The 17,045-nt window shown below is 40.7% G+C and overlaps 1 protein-coding gene across 1 annotated transcript; it reads right to left on the bottom strand.

Moving 5' to 3' along the window:
* Window positions 1–4: 4 nt before the first annotated feature.
* hap1 (huntingtin associated protein 1) lies at window positions 5–15,046 on the bottom strand (the record flags this gene model as incomplete). Its single annotated transcript, XM_085911589.1, has 15 exons — window positions 5–1,289; window positions 2,183–2,285; window positions 2,489–2,677; window positions 3,616–3,950; window positions 4,023–4,238; window positions 4,594–4,805; window positions 4,938–5,012; window positions 5,859–5,989; window positions 6,079–6,157; window positions 6,360–6,468; window positions 7,390–7,484; window positions 7,573–7,689; window positions 7,867–7,943; window positions 14,561–14,749; window positions 14,836–15,046. Coding segments are annotated over 15 exons (2,493 nt in total), but the record flags the coding sequence as incomplete, so codon positions are not given.
* Between the last annotated feature and the right edge of the window lie 1,999 nt (window positions 15,047–17,045).

Below are 17,045 nucleotides of genomic sequence, written 5' to 3'. Positions count from 1 at the left end.
AAATACAAGATTTTATTCACAGGTGGGATGGTATATATACACACACTGCAATATTATAGAGAATGCAAATACAGACAGAGCACGTTCAAAGTGCAGACAAAAGTGTTTTGGTTAACGTCAAGCACAAGTCACCATAACTTGTGTTCTTCGTTTCATTCCCTTTTAAAACTACAGGATCCTATGCTCTTATGCTACAGATAACTGCATTAATTCCTCTACTTTCAATGATTGTTCGATATACGGCTTTCAAAAGTACATATGTACCATTACTGTGTTTTCTAACCCAACAGAATGACATTTCCTATGAAGTCATGAATATGATTTTTTTTTTTTTTTTAAAGACATTCATTCACTTGATTTAAAATGAGTGCTTTGGAGCAGTTTGATGCCCAAACAACATTTGCCATGTGAAAACAGCTAAAGGTGAAAATCAACGATTCAGTGCAGTCATTGTTTCGTCCTCTCAGTGCATCGTCATCTATTTCTGTTAATGTAATTATACATGATCATGTTATATACAAGATTTTTTTCTCAATACAGCAGGTAATACACAGGAAGACCAGAATATGTTTCAGTGCAATTTGAAAGTTCATCAGTGTGATAGTAACAAATTACTGCATGAAATTTACATCAACTACAAACACGTATTTTTAAAGAAAGAAAAAAAATGTGTCACTAACCTCTACGGCATATGGTATAAAAAGATTATCGCAGCTTTTTTGAAGTTTCTTATTTGTGTGGAAAACTAATCTATTGCTGCAATTAAACAGCCTGAGAGTGGGTGATTGTCCTGAGATGAACATAGGTGAACACATTGCCATGACACAGAAAAGAAGAGGACCATGAGAGTCTGGCTGTAGAGCAAACAGACACAATGTACAGTGGGCCAAGAGCAGTGTGATGGTTGTCCCAAAAAAAAATAAAAAAAAATAAATCACAGCTCACTATCCTCTAGGCGGTCACTCTGTGCAGCCTGAGACGCGAAAGCTTCTCCAACTAGGTTGAAGCTCAAATTGTTCCTTTTCCCAGCCATGTCCGGGCATGAGCCCCCACCTTTATCGACGGCGCCGGAGAGCCGAGGCTCTATGCTGTGGATACTGTGTGTGTGTTGGTAGGGAGAACAGGAGGCGGAGATACCTCGTTCTTCAAGAAGCTGCAGGAGCCTCGGTGATGACCGGCTTATATTTAGGGTGGTGGAGGCCGTGAGGCCAAAGCATTGCTGGCAGGATACAGGTGAAGAGCTCACGTGCTCACAGTTCGGACATAATGGCAGGTTGATAGGGTGATGGCTGCAAAAAAAAAAAACAACAACAATGGGTACAGAATGGTGCAAGCGCTTTCATTGTGTTGGCTAGCAGTTGTGGTGAATGTTAAAAAAAAAAAACGGTTGATGAGGAAATACTGAGGCAGCACAATCGTGAGGTTATGAGAGTCATTAAACAAATTCAACAAGCCACTCGAGTATGAGAGGTGCGCAAACAAGTTAGATCGGATGGAACAGCTCAACAAGCTTTCAACACACAAGTGTATTTGAGATGAGGCTGTGTGACAAAACAAAAGGGCACACCAATACGGAAATGAGCATCTACGTCATATGCTTGACCTCCAGAAAGTCCATGCACTATTACACGCTTTGTGCTGCTACGCGTGGTGTTAGAAAATGCTACTAGTAGCGCACAGATATGAATTTCCATACATCACAGAATGAGGCCATGATTCATTTTGTGATGTTCAATCTCTGACCCCCTTGACGTCAAGACGGTGCTTTGATGCACGCTTTTGTGCCTCTCTTGTTAATACCTCAACACAGAAATTGAGGATTTGAGTAATAGTGAAGCTACCCGCTCTTACTTTGCTCCTTCTAAAGTTGGAGCAAGAGCCTGGACCGACGTTTTCTGCCACTATGAGGGGGGGAAAGGAAACGCTGGTCAAATGAGCAAAACTGATCTCAATGACTACAGTGCCACTGTAAAAGGATGAGAACGCCTGATTGTGACATCATACAAGTCAACTGTTCAAAGAAAAGGTTTTGTGCGATTCAAGAGATATTTTGCCTGTAAAAAAAAGTTCCGATTCACAAAAAGAACAAATCTTAACACCTAAATGTCAACGCCGGTGGGAACGCTTGCAACAAAGGGAGAGATCAAAAAACGTGCAAGACTTCGACTACAAGAATTCTTACCCGAAAGGGAATGAAGGGATGAGGAGGGATGGTTGGGGAACTTGGCTGTGGGTTGTGGCAGGAGTGGGAAAAGTCGGAGGGCGGTTGGGACCCGATCGAGAGACTGCAGGTTATTGGAGGAAAAACATCACATTCAACTTCTTACAACATAGCACATGCACACGTAAAAACTTTTAAAAAAACTAAAAAAATGTTGTTATATATTTTTGCTATATCCAGGGGCACAAAAGATGAACCGTGAGATAGCGGTGGATCACTGTACATGTGTTGTAAATATTTATTACTTATAATTAATAGGTGTCTTACCCATGCTGTGAGCTCCTGAGATCAGCGACAGGTCAGGTTCATCCTCCTCCAGGTCGTTCAAACTGTACACGTGCTGTATGTCCACTTCAAGCTCCCTGAAGTCCTTCGTCAGGACGCCAGGACGAGGGTGTAGGATACCCCCCAGGTTTGGTTTGGCCAGCTGCTGCCACTGGTGTAGAGTCACTGAGCCTGAGGAAAAACAACCACAGGCAACAGTGCATGAAAATAAATGACATTTTAGTGCCAGTCACAACAAACTCTATCATAGACTGCAGAAACACGGACCTCTATGCCAATGTGCTGCCATAAAATATCTTACTGTGAAATAAATTGCTACTATATTACTAGTACTTGATGGACCCCTACCTGTGTTGCATGCTTCCTCTTACTTGTACGCTCTTGGTTTTGCCATTTTAGAACAATATTTGTAACTGTCTAGAGCCAACATGTACAATGTAACTCTGTTAAAAATGATTCATCGTAACAATCATTAAATGGTTGGTTCTCCAAAAACAGCCTGCAGGCTTTTCACACTGAACTTAATGCAACAGGTTGTTCACCAACCATGTGTTATGTGTTTCAGTTGGGTCAGCACGTGTATACTGGCATTTGTAACTATGTCAACCGTGCAAAGATAGCACTACTGACACAGTTACTACATTTCTATTAGCTTTGGCCCTTGTAGCATTACAGAAAGAGCACAAAAATACACAGAGAGACGTGAATGGTTTTTCAGCGAATACCTAAGATAAGTTCCTGGTCATTATATTTAAAATCAAAATGACAGCAAGTACAAAAAAAAGACTGTTGCTAATGGTAATTTATTACTTAGCAATTCTCATTCGGGATTGTAGAAAAGCTGGTTTTACTTTGTTCCTAAAGCCCTAGTGATAACAACCATCAAATGGTTATTGTTTTTTAAAACGTTAATATTGGGAGACCTTTAAAGCCTTTTGACATAAGAACAATGTCAGGTTTAAAGAGTTGAGTGTGTGATGATTAGTGTGTGTTACATGATCATGCCAAGGATGTCTAACATTCTTGGTGTTACGTTGCTCACAACAAAAACCTGTCTGTAGAAATGTAGATTAGTATTCCCTGCTTGGAAAGATAAATCAAGCAACTACCTTCCAGAGGTTTGACGATCTGCAGGCGATCAGGCAGGTATGACCTGGATCCTGAGGAGTCACAGGAGTGGCGGGAGCTTCCATTGGAATAGTTGGTGCCGGTTGATGTCGCTGGGCTGGAGGCCAGGCTGTCATTTGGTGTCAAGAAGCCACTAGAACCCTCATCCCCGTCACTGTTTGCCGCCAAGGCACGCAGTTTCCGCTCGCGCTCCACATCGAAGAATGGCCGCTCAGAAGAATGGTTCTGCTGGCGAGCTGACAAGCTGCGCAAGGCGGCTTCAAGGTCAGGGCCTCCCGGAGTACCTGGCTGGCCCAGACGCTTAGGCCCACTGATGCTACACAAATAACACGACGATGTTAAAAGTGAGTGATGACACACAATTGTGTGTTTAGGTTCACTGACGCACCTATCGTCTTTTTGGGCCAGACTGGAGCCGGGTTTGTCCTCCAGAGTAAGACTGATGTTGTCGGAGCCATAGTAACTAGTCCGGGGGGTACTGGTAGAGCTGGAGTGCACGGAAACCGGGCTTGACCCTGGGAACCCGGGAGAGTGACATAGAGAGCGCAGCCTCACCGACCTGTTCACCACACGTACGGTTTCAAACACACGCCTCGGGTGGGTTCTGCAAGAAAAAAAAAGAAATCTTAAATTTGATTGAAAAAAATACTTTAAACACTGGTCATAAGCACCATAGACTAAATGAACTCCAGATTCAATCAAAAAGCTGTACAAAGAAATGCTTATAGAAATTCGATAATGGTAAATACACACTTTTTGTTTTGGTCCTCATGACATTGTGCAGGTGTTTTCATTTTTCAAACTGCGTTCGGGAAAAAAAAAAACTAAAATATTTAAAGAAAAAACAAACAAAAAAAAAACTACAAATTGTAGAAATAATTCAGAATACTGTACCTTTCCACTTTTTCTTTTTCAGGATCTGATAACAAATGCATACAATAATGTCACCCTCTACTTACTTGTATTCTGACGATGCAGGCGTGTCCAAGCCTTTACGGAAAGTGCCCTCTATCTCCGCTGCCAGGCTGTCCATGGGGAGGACAGAGGCCAGAGCAGTATAACGCTGCACCGTGCTATTAGGCAGGCTCTTATTTCGCAGATTTTTGATGTCCTCTCGAGTCTCGTGGAGCATGTCCTCACATTGGGAATACTTGTCCCGCAGGTCTTTGAGCTGCAGACAAGGAAGAGACAAAAATGTCAAGCTTAAATCATTCACGACTAACAATGTACTCTATTATGATCCATTTTAAAGATACAAAAGCCAGAGCAAGTCTCTTCATCAAAGTGAGTTTGAATTGCTTGCCTCAGACTCCAGTTTCAGGTTATTCTCACGGGAGGCACTCAGATGTTGATTCAGCTCCTCGTTCTCATTAGTAATCTACATGGACCAAATGAAAGTCAAGTATTGGAAAGTTTGCAACTTGACAGTATCATTTGTGGAAGCAAGAAATATAGTGGACTTCAAGATATTGTGAAGATGCAGTAAATCAGTGCCGCGGGAATAGGATTGCCAAATCACTGGTCAGTTAGCGCAAGGCCTGGTCATCCACTTACTAATCGAACATGCATGGCTAATCGGAGAATCTTGAGATTTCATGATGTGTCGGTCTGATTGTTCTGCATCGGCACATATTTAGCTTGCTGCTGTGTGCATTTGATAACAGTCACCGTGATAATTGTGGTGCGTTTGCGTACTGATGGAAATCCCAGCATGTAGTTTAACCGAAGAACCTGGATTGTTCATTTTCACCAACATAAAATACTCAGTCAAGTCGTGACACCTTGACTGTGGTCACCACTCAGCTGCCATGCCAGAACAGCAGTGTCTTTAAACGTGACTTTATTCTTATCGTCGCAATATTTAGACAGCTAGTCTAAAACAGTTAAAGTCAAGTTGATTATTTTTAATTTTAATCACAATCACTTTCAATAGTTTATTCCTTACACTGTCTAAAACCTTTGCAAAAAAAACCCCTCACTTTTATTTAAAAAATACAATAAAAAAAAATCGAGTGTATTTATTTATTTGTATTCAATTATTCCACTTTCTCTATATATATATATATATACATACATATTTATTTGTATAGCACGTTCACAACGTCTTTCATAATATGACAAATTTTATTATAGAAGCTGAATCCCAATATAACACCTTCTTTATTTAGTCTAAGTATCAAAGTCAGTCTTGAATAAATTTTATTATTTTATTTTTTTTACTCACACGTTTGCAACGGGCCTGCAGGTCAACAATCTGGGCAAGAAGCAGGCTGATTTCCTCTTGTTGACGAAAAGAGTCTTCCATTTTGCGCGCTAGCTCTTCTGATAGATCCACTACTTGCTTGTTGACAGAGGCTTAAAAAGACACAGGTCCCATATTGCACTTGATTGTTTAGCACAATCACAATGTTGCAATTTCAATTTTGGTGAAGGAGATGACTTACATAGCTCCTCCACACACACCATCATCAACTCCTGCTCTTGTTCCTCGTAATCCGTAGTCTCTGTGCAGAGCTCGTTGGCCTGCAAAAATAATGTTGGGTCTCGTCATTTATTTGACGATACAAACATTGCACTTAATTGTGCACTTAATACCTTTTTCAAAAATACCAAACATTTAAAAATAAAATAGTTACATTTTAATTATTGCCACTAGGTATATAAAAAAGGAAAGGACACATATTTTTGACTTCATATTTTACAGTCAACACTGAAAGACGGTTACCTCCAGGCGAAGTTTGCGGTTCTCGTCCTCTAAACATTTCAGTTTCTGCTGCATGAAGTCATAGTGGACAAAGTTGCTGAGAGAACTGCTTGATTCATTTTTTGGGATTCTGTAAAGAACAACATTTTCCCCATATGAGGAATACAATTACACTAGTTACATTTGGTCTAAATATATGTTGATCGTTGATAAAGAAACCAAATCATTCATTATTCAAATCCATTGGAGTAATAGTAAAACAAATACGGAGAAAAGAATTTGTATGAAAAATAGAAATAGTAAAAAAATATATTTAAAAAATAAAAATGCAAATGTGTGGGTATAGGTAAGTGCTGACTGTAGACGACGATTAGAATAGTGACCTGGAGTTTAAATACAGCCTCAATGACAGGCAACAATCTCTTAATTACATCCGGCCAAAGGACCTGTGTCAATGCTTCTCACGTTAGATTCTTGTGCTACTTCTAATCCCCACTGACCAATCGCAACCTTCCACAGACATTCACACTTTATAGGCGTTAGAGGAAGAACTTTAAACTGGTTTAAGCTCCATTTATCACATCTGTGTCAGTTCCTAAATGATAATAATTAAATCACAAAGCTTCGCTCTATGCTGTGCATGCCAAAGGTGTTAAAGTCTTTTGGGGCAGGGCACATTGTAGTAATGGATCATTTAATTTTAAATAAGATGTCCAAGAAAATAGTTGAATAATTGTTCAATTTAATTTATAAGAACTTCTTATAATACAAACAGCTGCACTGACCATAAGCCATATTTTCCGTAGGTTTTTTTAAAATTTATTTTGCAAAGTGATAGTACATACTGTATATAAACCTCAGACGGACTATCACTGAAAACAGATTCCTTGACTAAAAATCGCCAGATTAGCTTCCGTAGGTTTTTGTATGGAATGCTAAAACATTCCGCGACTTTACCACCAAAAGATCATGTTTTCATGATTATGCAGCACAGAACGTTTTCGCACGATGTTAATTGTTAAGAATCTCTCTTTGTGCGTGTTGTACTCACGTTGAGTGTGATTCAGCATTTTCTATCTCCTCTGTGCTTGCGTAGAACTGGAGAAGGTCATCTCGCATAGAAAGCTCATGACGCAGTTGAGCAATCTGAGAAATAGGTCACCATAAATTGAGTTCATTTCAGTAAAACGGTTGAAGTGCAATTTAACTAACGTATATTGGGTTTTAGTCGTACCTCCTCCTTTGCACTCTCCAGCTGTTCATCCAGTATTCCATTTCGGCTTGTCAGTTCTTGGTTTTGTTTCAGGAGCGACTGACCAATCCGTGCTGCTAACTCCAGATCACGCTCTTTCTGGAGAATATCACATTCATACAAAGTGTACAATAATGCACAACAAGGGAGATCTTTCAAGTTCTTATTTATCGTGTGTGTGTGTGTGTGTGTGTGTGTGTGTGTGTGTGTGTGTGTGTGTGTGTGTGTGTGTGTGTGTGTGTGTGTGTGTGTGTGTGCACATCCTGTGCATCTTACCTCTTCCAGCAGGTGTGTGACTGCCTTAATGTCATGATATGTCTTGGTGACCTGGCCAACTCTGTCTGAGCACAGCACTAAGAAAGGGAGGCAAAGAGATTTCATGATTACCTCTGCTTCCTTCATAAATGTTTCACACAAGAAGGTGTGAATGCCATTCAAGCTCATTTGCGACCCCTCCTGAGGATAAGCGGTTCAGAAGATGAGGGAATTTATGAATGGATGCTACAGGTGATTTTCACTCTGCATAGTATTCGGCTCAACTGAAGCAATGACATTCTCATTCATCCAGATCTTTCCAGATTCTCAGGGGCATTGAATGGATGGCAACTGCACAGTTCTGAGAGTCTTCTCAAAGACGTTTTGCCTCTCATCCAAGATAACTTGATCAGTTCATGCAACAAGGCTTGGTTTAGTCGGACCAAACCGAGTCGGTGCGGAAAATAGATCAATACACTTCATTGGTTGGAAATAAACTTGTTACAACAACAAAAAGGAATCGATTCATTCATGTGGAGCCGCTTTCAACAGACCATAACAACTCCATGTGGTCAGTCAGATAGCGATCCTATTAGCTTGATCCTTTTTAGCCAAGATAAGACTCCTCTAAAATCCTGGTTCACCTGGATACCGATATAGCCCAATTGGGAGGGGGGGGGGGGGTTGTCTGCAAAAAACAAACTGGGCACAGGAGTTGTATAGCAGGGTTAAACAGTGGCTGGATTTTGACTTTTGTTTATTGGGAGAACAATATCGTCCGAGAATAGATCCATGACCAAATTTAATTCGATGACATGATGTGCAAGATTAATTGGTGATGGGCTCACTTACAGTGGATAACAATTTTACTCGACCAACGCCCAATGTAAGGTTTGCATCACAAACGCCCCAATTCGAGAAGGTCTTTTTTTAATGTAATCTGTGATGGTTAATATATCACCAAGCGGTCCGAAGCAATGTCAGAATGCTAATGTGTGAATCAGTCAACACTTGTGGAAAGCCACAAAAGGCTAATTTGACTGTCCCCACAGGCACACGTGAGCAAATTACACATTAATTAGTGTAACGGAGTGGCGTATGACATCACCAAATACAAATACCACCCAAACCAATGGCAACAACACTACACTGTGCTTCTATTTTGGTTTTGAGCAAAATCGTGAGTTGGCTGCAATGTCAGTGATGGTTTTGCTTTGAAACTTCATCGAGCCAAGTTGGTCATGTCATTGGCTGAGAAATTCGGTGCGGTGACTTATTGTATTCATTTGTTCCACCAATTTGTAGCAGTGCAAAAAGTGCAGAACGTCTGCCTCAGACACATTTTCAGAAATGACTAAATATCTATTTGTTTAATTTTACACTTGATGGGTGGGCAGGCAAACCATAGACTCAACCATCTGCATACAAACACTAAAAAAGTACATTTCTCTTTTTAACAAAAAATTATTGTATCACACATACTAACATACCTAAATGTTGCAACAATTTGTAATATGCAAAACGCGTGTGCGGAATTCAAATGGCAGTACAAACAAAATAATGCACCTGCCTTTGATGCAGGTTGACTTTGAATCTCAATATCCAGTTGTTCATTTCAGGCTAAGCACCTAAGTCTGAATAACCAGAATGAAGTGTGACATTTGAATCTTAGCAAGGCTTTTGTCATACAACACAGTAATTAGATTGGGCTCCTTGGATTTGGCTGCCAAACACTTAATAAGGCTAATGGAGAAAATCTAATGGCCTCTAGCTGAGGTGACACTTGAATCATTTGTTGTGTTTGAATTATAGAAGACAAATCGCACTGAGCCTGTTGATTTACTGCAGCGTACAGCTACTTCCATCTTTTCTAAATAAAAAGCAGACATCTGGAGACAGCCTGAACACACTGCAAATAGGATGAACAAAGTATCGACATATATGACTTTTTTTTTTATGTGTTGGCCTTAGAGGTCATAGCTATGTAACAGTTTGGCTGACAGGACTGCCCGTTCCTCTTAGGTTCAAGAACAGGTAAAAAAGGACTTGGAGAGATTAGCTCGACAAAATTTCAGGTACTTCGTAATTGTGTATAGAGGAAAATACACTGTTACGCACTGTACAGATAAAGTAGAGTTAAAGCGAGGACCATACCCAGATAAATATTTCGACCAGGTTTCATATCAAGTAAAATATAAAAATATATGCATTTTTCTATCTTAAACCAGATTTTATTTAGAAAATCTTTCAATGGCAGAGGTTCCGTTCACTACACCACTGGTTCTCAAACAGCGAGGGCACATGGCCAGAATCTCAAAGGACCACAGTTGATAATTATTAACGACATCCCCTGATCCTAACTCCCAGGAGGACGAGGAAAAACACTATCAAAAAACTAAAACAAAATGTGCACAATTTACTTGCACTTGACCTGGCAGCCTCACAGCGCAGGAAGATGAACGTAAGAGATTTGCTATGACAGCTAAAGGTTTTAGGGTTTCGGTGCTAATTCTAGCGCTACGTAAACCAATAACCTAATACAGTACTGTTCTCCTAAGGATGGGCATTTGCTGATTTAGGCGTACTTATGACGTCTGTTGGTGTGCAAGGATCAGACAGGAAAGGATAAACTCAGAGATTAGGATTCACATTGTTCCATCGTCTATTGTTGTACAATAATGTCAAGTCTTGCCAAGCCTGAAGGCATCACTCTGCAACGCTTTCAATTTCATGAGGGATTTAAAAAACCTATTACCAAAATGAGAGAATATCTAAAATGGCTAATATTTGTAAAATATATACGACAGACAGAGATGGATCTTCATTGCCGTGTTTTTCAAAAGGAGCGCCTGTGTCGCAGTGCCAGCAATATGCCCATTTTGAGAAGCAGTAACACAGAGGATGAATCAAGGGTATGCTTGACAAATGTGTTGCTATTAAATCACCGGGTATCCTATAATAGCAATATTAAATTCTGTGACAAATGATTAAACATTAAAGTAGTTGTAACATGGCATGATCATTAGTATATTAGTTTCACTCATTCATATTAGTTTCATTCAATGACATTTACCATCACTGAGCTAGATCTAGGGCAGCAGCACACATTTTATTTAGTCAAGTAAAATAGTAGGAAACTTAGTCAAGTAAAATAGTAGGAAACTTCCTTTCACTGTCTCTATGCCACTAATTATTATAGGAAAATTAAACTATTATTTTATATTTCTAGAACATTGCACATAAAATGCATGTCAATACAATATTTTGTCAAAACTTACAGGAGAGACCTGTAAACAATCATTTTAAAACTGTTAATCATTGCATGACCCTCAAAGTCATGACTCCACAGCTTGCACTCTGCAGTACATGCTGCACATAGTTAAGTATTAAAGCTGTTAGATAACACAAACCTCAACATTTGAGCCAGAAAACTAAATCTACTCAAGAGACGCAAAACATTTTAAAGCTCCTCCAGGAATCCCTAATAACAATTTCATCATCCTCATCCCTATGCCTTTATCTCACCTTGCTTTACCTCCCTGCAAAGGTTATTGTTGTTGTTATTGTTGTTATTGTTGTCGTTGGCGGTGTTGCTGTTGCGGCAGGTTTTGTCCTCTAGCACAATATCGACGGCGCTCCTCTCTTCTTCCTCCTCCTCGGATGCAGAGGAGCTCCACACCTCCATGGTGACCACAGAAAAACTGCTCTCAGTCTTGCCATCCATCATTTAAATCCTCCTTATTCTACTGTTGGTTTCCCACGCACGTTTGTCGTCTCCCGAGCATCATGTTGCTGGTTCGGTAAAAACAAGATCCCCTTGCCTTGAAGGGAGTGGATACACCTGTGTTTGTTTGTGGCAAAGACTCTGAGCTCCTTGGTGCTAATGCATAATCCATCAGTCTGTAAGGTCCATCTGTCGTCATTCCTGCCTACGTTCACCTGACCACGTTGGACGACTGAGAAAGGACAGAAGGAAGAAAGTGGAGGAGGGGTCATGGATGATGCAAGCTCTAATTCATAAGACAGATGAGCTCACGTTGAGACCCCTGGCTCATCCACTTATATAAATATTGGTGTCCTATCAATATAATGGTGCAAAATTCTAAATGGCAACACTGGTACAGTGAGAATGATGTCATATTAAGCTCATCCACCCCCGCGCAACACTGGATGGTAGTTTCCAACCACGTCAATGGCTGCTCTGATTCACCACACAAACTTGAAGTCAGCATGATAGAGAGAGGGCTCTGCGGAAGATTGGTGCAGACAAAGCCACACCCACTCACTTTGTTGATGGATTCAGAAAGAAAATGCATTCAGACTGTGGTGGGTGGAATGTTTTTCAGTTGTCTTACAAAAAAAAAAAATATATATATATATAACCTTCATTCTGGATTGGTGGACTGATAAGTAATAATAATAAATAAATAATAACATGAGTGGATGCACACATTTAATGCAATGAAATCTTCCCTTGAAATACAAAAAGATATCAAAACAGCAGATAACTGTGCACTTCTTGCACATTAGAAATTTCAAACAGCAACAAAGAAAGAGAATTCTCATGCATGCAAGATGTTATAGAGTGTATGACGCAAACATCTCAAAAGTTTAACATTCTCACATCTGGTCTTGATGCTTAAAGTTGCTAAAGCAAACACTGCAGGGTTTGAAATATTAACCACTTCATATATTTTTCACATGTATAAGTGACTCTGGATCAAATGTATCACGCAAGACAATTTTAAGAATCTTAAAAGCTTAGCCGATTAGGTCTAACCGTCTACGGCAGGGGTCGTCAATCCTAATTCTCGGGGTCTTGTGTCCTGCATATTTTCCATTTCTCCCTGCTGCAACGCACCTTATTCAAATTGAATTGAAAAACAAAAGAATGGAATGAAAAGAAAAGTCAAGAAACGGCAAGAGAAACCTATATGCAGGCTGGATGAAGGTACACTGATCAGAACTAATCTGAAGGCACCATAGCCCCCATGCACACAAAATAAAATCAATACAACATGCTCTCTCTCTTACAAACGGAGGAATGACGGTAATCTAAATTCCACATATTGGCAGCAATGAAGATGTAACTGAGAGGTACGTAGAAACTAAACAACACCATATGCCGACTGAGAGAACCAGACACTCGAGTTAGCAGGTTAGTCTGTCCTGCTCCACATAGGAACATGTGTTTTGCCATCGCTTAAGTACAGCCTAACTAGCATTATGAGGATGCAGCCACGTAAGCTCATGAGTTCCTATTCCTCCAAACAAAGGGTCATCAAGAGTTTCAAGATGGTGGCTCTCAGCTCTTTTTTTGGAAAAATTCATTCCTGAAGACAGCACATTTTTGGATGACAATATTTTTATCTTCTGCAAGACCAACACAAAAAAAAAAAAAGCAACCAAACAAAGCCCAGGGAATAGTTATTGAGTGAAGCTAGTCAAGTAACTTATTTTTTGTTATAAGTATGCACCTTGAAAAGTAATTATACAATACTCCTTTACCAATTACTTGATTTCAAAAGTAACAAAATTAGATTACAAATTTCATATTGCTTTGACTTCTTCAGACTCACCCTTGCCACGACACAGTAGAAAACCCACAGTGACTAGGATAAACATCTTTCATCTAAGACAGTGAGTAACTGAATAATTTACTCAGTGCTGGAAAAAATAAGTGGTCAAATTCTCTTTTGCTGTTACTGGCATCACTAGGTGGGTCACACTCACACCAAGTTTGAAAGTCAAACTACACCAGAAAAATCCCACCAGTATAATGTGCACATTTCATGATTCCATGAAAAAAAAAAAAATAATAATCAATGCACTGGACAGGTATTTCTAAATAGCACGCATGCCATCATGTTTTCAACATTGCCACTTGGCTATTCTATCTGAAGATCTACTGTTTAGGAAGCCAAGTGACACAAGGTTAAGCAGCTTGGTGACATTGCTGACCTACGCAGCAGTGTGTGGAAGGGAGGGAGTCTTTGTGCACTTGAGATCACCGCAGACAAGGTTGACACAAAAACGTAATGATTTGTAGACAGAATGAAGGGGCATTTTGAGACATTGTACAATCCATCCATCCATTTTCTGTACCGCTTTGTCCTTATAGGGGTCGCGGGCGTGCTGGAGCCCATTCCAGCGGTCATCGGGCAGTAGGCGGGGGACACCCTGAACCAGTTTCCAGCCAATCGCAGGGTACACAGAGACAAACAACCATTCGCACTCACACCTCCGGACAATTTGGAGTGCTCAATTGGCCTACCACCAAGCATGTTTTTGGGATATGGGAGGAAACGCGGGGGGGCCGGAGGAAACCCACGCGGGCTCGGGGAGAACATGCAAACTCCACACAGGGAGGGTCAGAGGTGGACTCGCACCGGCACCCTCCTAACTGTGAGGCGGACGTGCTAACCAGTGCATCACTGAGCCGCCCGACGTTGCACTAATGACAAAAAAATATTTTTGTTTGAGAGGGCTTATTCTCATCGCTCTGGTTATGATAATTGCCATATTATGACAAGGAGTTTTGGTTGGGCATGGCAAGTTAAACAAGCTGTTCTGAATAAATAAACAGTACATTCCTGCAAGCAGGCAACAAAATCTGTAAAGTCTTGCAAGTGTTTGATGAAATGTGGAAAAACCTCCGACTTTTAAATTCCAAAAATGAGTACGACTGTATGTTAAGGGGGAACAAAAAACTCACAGAAGTACTTGAAGGTCTCGTCAATTTGCTGGTGTGTGAGGCCCAGGACGACCTCTGGCTGCAGCAGAGGGGTGTGCAACCAGTCGTCATTTTCGTAGCCAAATACACAGTCTGCTCGGAGAGTGTAATTGGGTTGGCCCTCTGACAGGAGGCTGACTATCTCCAACTCTGGCAGGTCTGCACAGAGGTCTGAGTACAGCACATCTTTGTGTTAGCACATTTATTTAAATCTAAGAAGAGATGAAAAAAATCCATTTTTTTATACATTGTCCTACCTGTGAGAGTAGATGCATCGAGGCAAGATGCTTGTCCCAGTTCTCCCTCAGCTGAGCCGAGCTGAATAGGTTGGGGGTCCAGATCCAGGGCCCCCGCCACCTCCCCCCAACCCACATGGAGGGAGAGGGCTGACTGGGAGTCCAGGTGGGCCTGTGTGAGCCAGGCGGGAGGAGAAAGACCAGCCGGAGAAGAGATGCGTGGGATAGTTTGTCAGGAGATGGAAAAGAAAAGCCCAACTCTGTCCCCTGGTGGCTGACCGTGACAGCACAGGACGCTGGGTTTGGATGCAAAGCGGCGGCAACAACTAAAGTAAGAAAAGAGAGGGAAATAAGAGAATGGAAAATGATTGAAATGTGGTTGCAACGTATTTTTGCATACTTGTAACTCCCATACTGGTTATTGTGGTCATATGACACTTTTCAAAAGACTTAACAGAAAACTATAAATGAACAGTCTGTTGTTTAATGAAAGGAGCGTTTGACGAAGGTGTGTGCAGGAGGGCTGGGCCTCCTCATGTGTTTTGGCTCATATTGAGTTACCACAGCCTGAAGCTGCACGGATCAGGTTCTTCGGCATAACTGTAACACACCCATGGAGAAACTCTGCAGCAAGTGCTTGCCCACATTTACATGCAAACTGTTTTGTTTCTTAAGTTTAAAGCTTATCTTCGGACAGTAATAGCTAAATGCTTAACATTTAGATATGTGCCCCAAATACAATTTCTCTGAAGTGTATCGTTGCTGTTTGTTTTGTTGTTTAAATTGGGTCAATGTAAGACATTATCAGATGAAAGCATTCAAATATGAAAATGATCAATTTACGGAAGAGTTTTGTTGTTAATGGCTTTTGTTTTCAAGCTGGCATTTTGAACTATTGAACCCATACAAAACATATACAGGACAACATTATTAATCATTACCCAAACATCAACAACGGTTTAAAATGAGTTCACTTTATTCATTCCTAATGGTGCAACTGTTTAAACAAGCCAGTTAACATTGAATTGTTAGGCGCATTATCAGAATGAATATTAGCATAATGAGTCTTTCATGGAGAAAACGCTTTCTTTGGAAGTTTTCTGGCATCCAAACAGGCGTCCTTTCGTCAAGGATTAAGTTGGTAAAAAGAAATGTATTGTGTTCACCACGTCAGTCAGCAGAGGTCACTGTTGCCAATGGAAAAGCTAAATTAATATTACATTTCTTATCGAATAAAGACTCTTGTGTTAACAGCATCACAGTTACGTTCTATAAATACGACACGACATGATCTGTTTGCTCCACTTGGGGTAACAATGGGACACATGATACCTCCATCCAGTAATTGAAGTCAACTCCACATGCTTCCAGAGGGCAAAGGGTTCACCTCTATTGTCATGTTGAGCAGAACGCAGACACTTTCACCTAATTAGGCATAAATAACTTGATCCCCACCAGTCCCCTCCAACACAGTCCACAAACTCCTGCCAGCACACATATCGCTATCACAAACCCTTTAGTTTGACTTATTCCTGTTGGACTGTCTGGCTCTCTCCCGAGTGTGTTGGTTTGTGCCGGCCCAACATTTATTCATTTTTTGCAGCCCATGTTTTGGCTCGCGCACCCAAGACTAGTAATTTTTCCAGACAACGACTGTAAACATTATTAATTCTTACATGGGAGTATTCTAGCTTCACACAAAACCAAGATGGGACAATTCTAATTTGGCAATAAAGCAAAGTACACAGTTGGATTATCACACTTGCGGTCATACCTGCCGTCCACTTTGTAGTGATACTGGACATGATTATTAACCAGCAAACTCAATGTTTGTAACTAAATCTTGGCAGTGTGCCGCGTGGGATTCTGCAAAACAGTGCACCGGCATCAGCCTTTGAAAACATAACTGCATTAAAAAATGAACTTCATTAAAACTTTAATCATTTGCAACACTGTAATGATCAATAATGATCATTATTAATCATGTCACCGAATGGCTTCCATTTTACCAGGTGGTGCAAACAGTCTTTGTCCTTGGAACTTGGACCTGAGCTTAACTCGGCAAGCTCCTCAATGGCACTGAGTGCAAAGAATGCAATGCCCTGCCAAGGAGGGTATGTACGTGAGTGAAGGCACATAGCTTTGCAAGGGGGGAGTGACTTGGCAAGAGAGAGAATGAGCCATCGTGATATTGATTAACAGCCCACAACAACAAAAAATTATGAGAGAAT

Source organism: Syngnathus leptorhynchus, chromosome 5 (assembly GCF_054491065.1).
Source record: "Syngnathus leptorhynchus isolate UIUO chromosome 5, UIUO_Slep, whole genome shotgun sequence".
Lineage (NCBI taxonomy): Eukaryota > Metazoa > Chordata > Actinopteri > Syngnathiformes > Syngnathidae > Syngnathus > Syngnathus leptorhynchus.
Note: the sequence above shows the minus strand (reverse complement) of the source record. Positions and strands in the feature narration are given on the sequence as shown.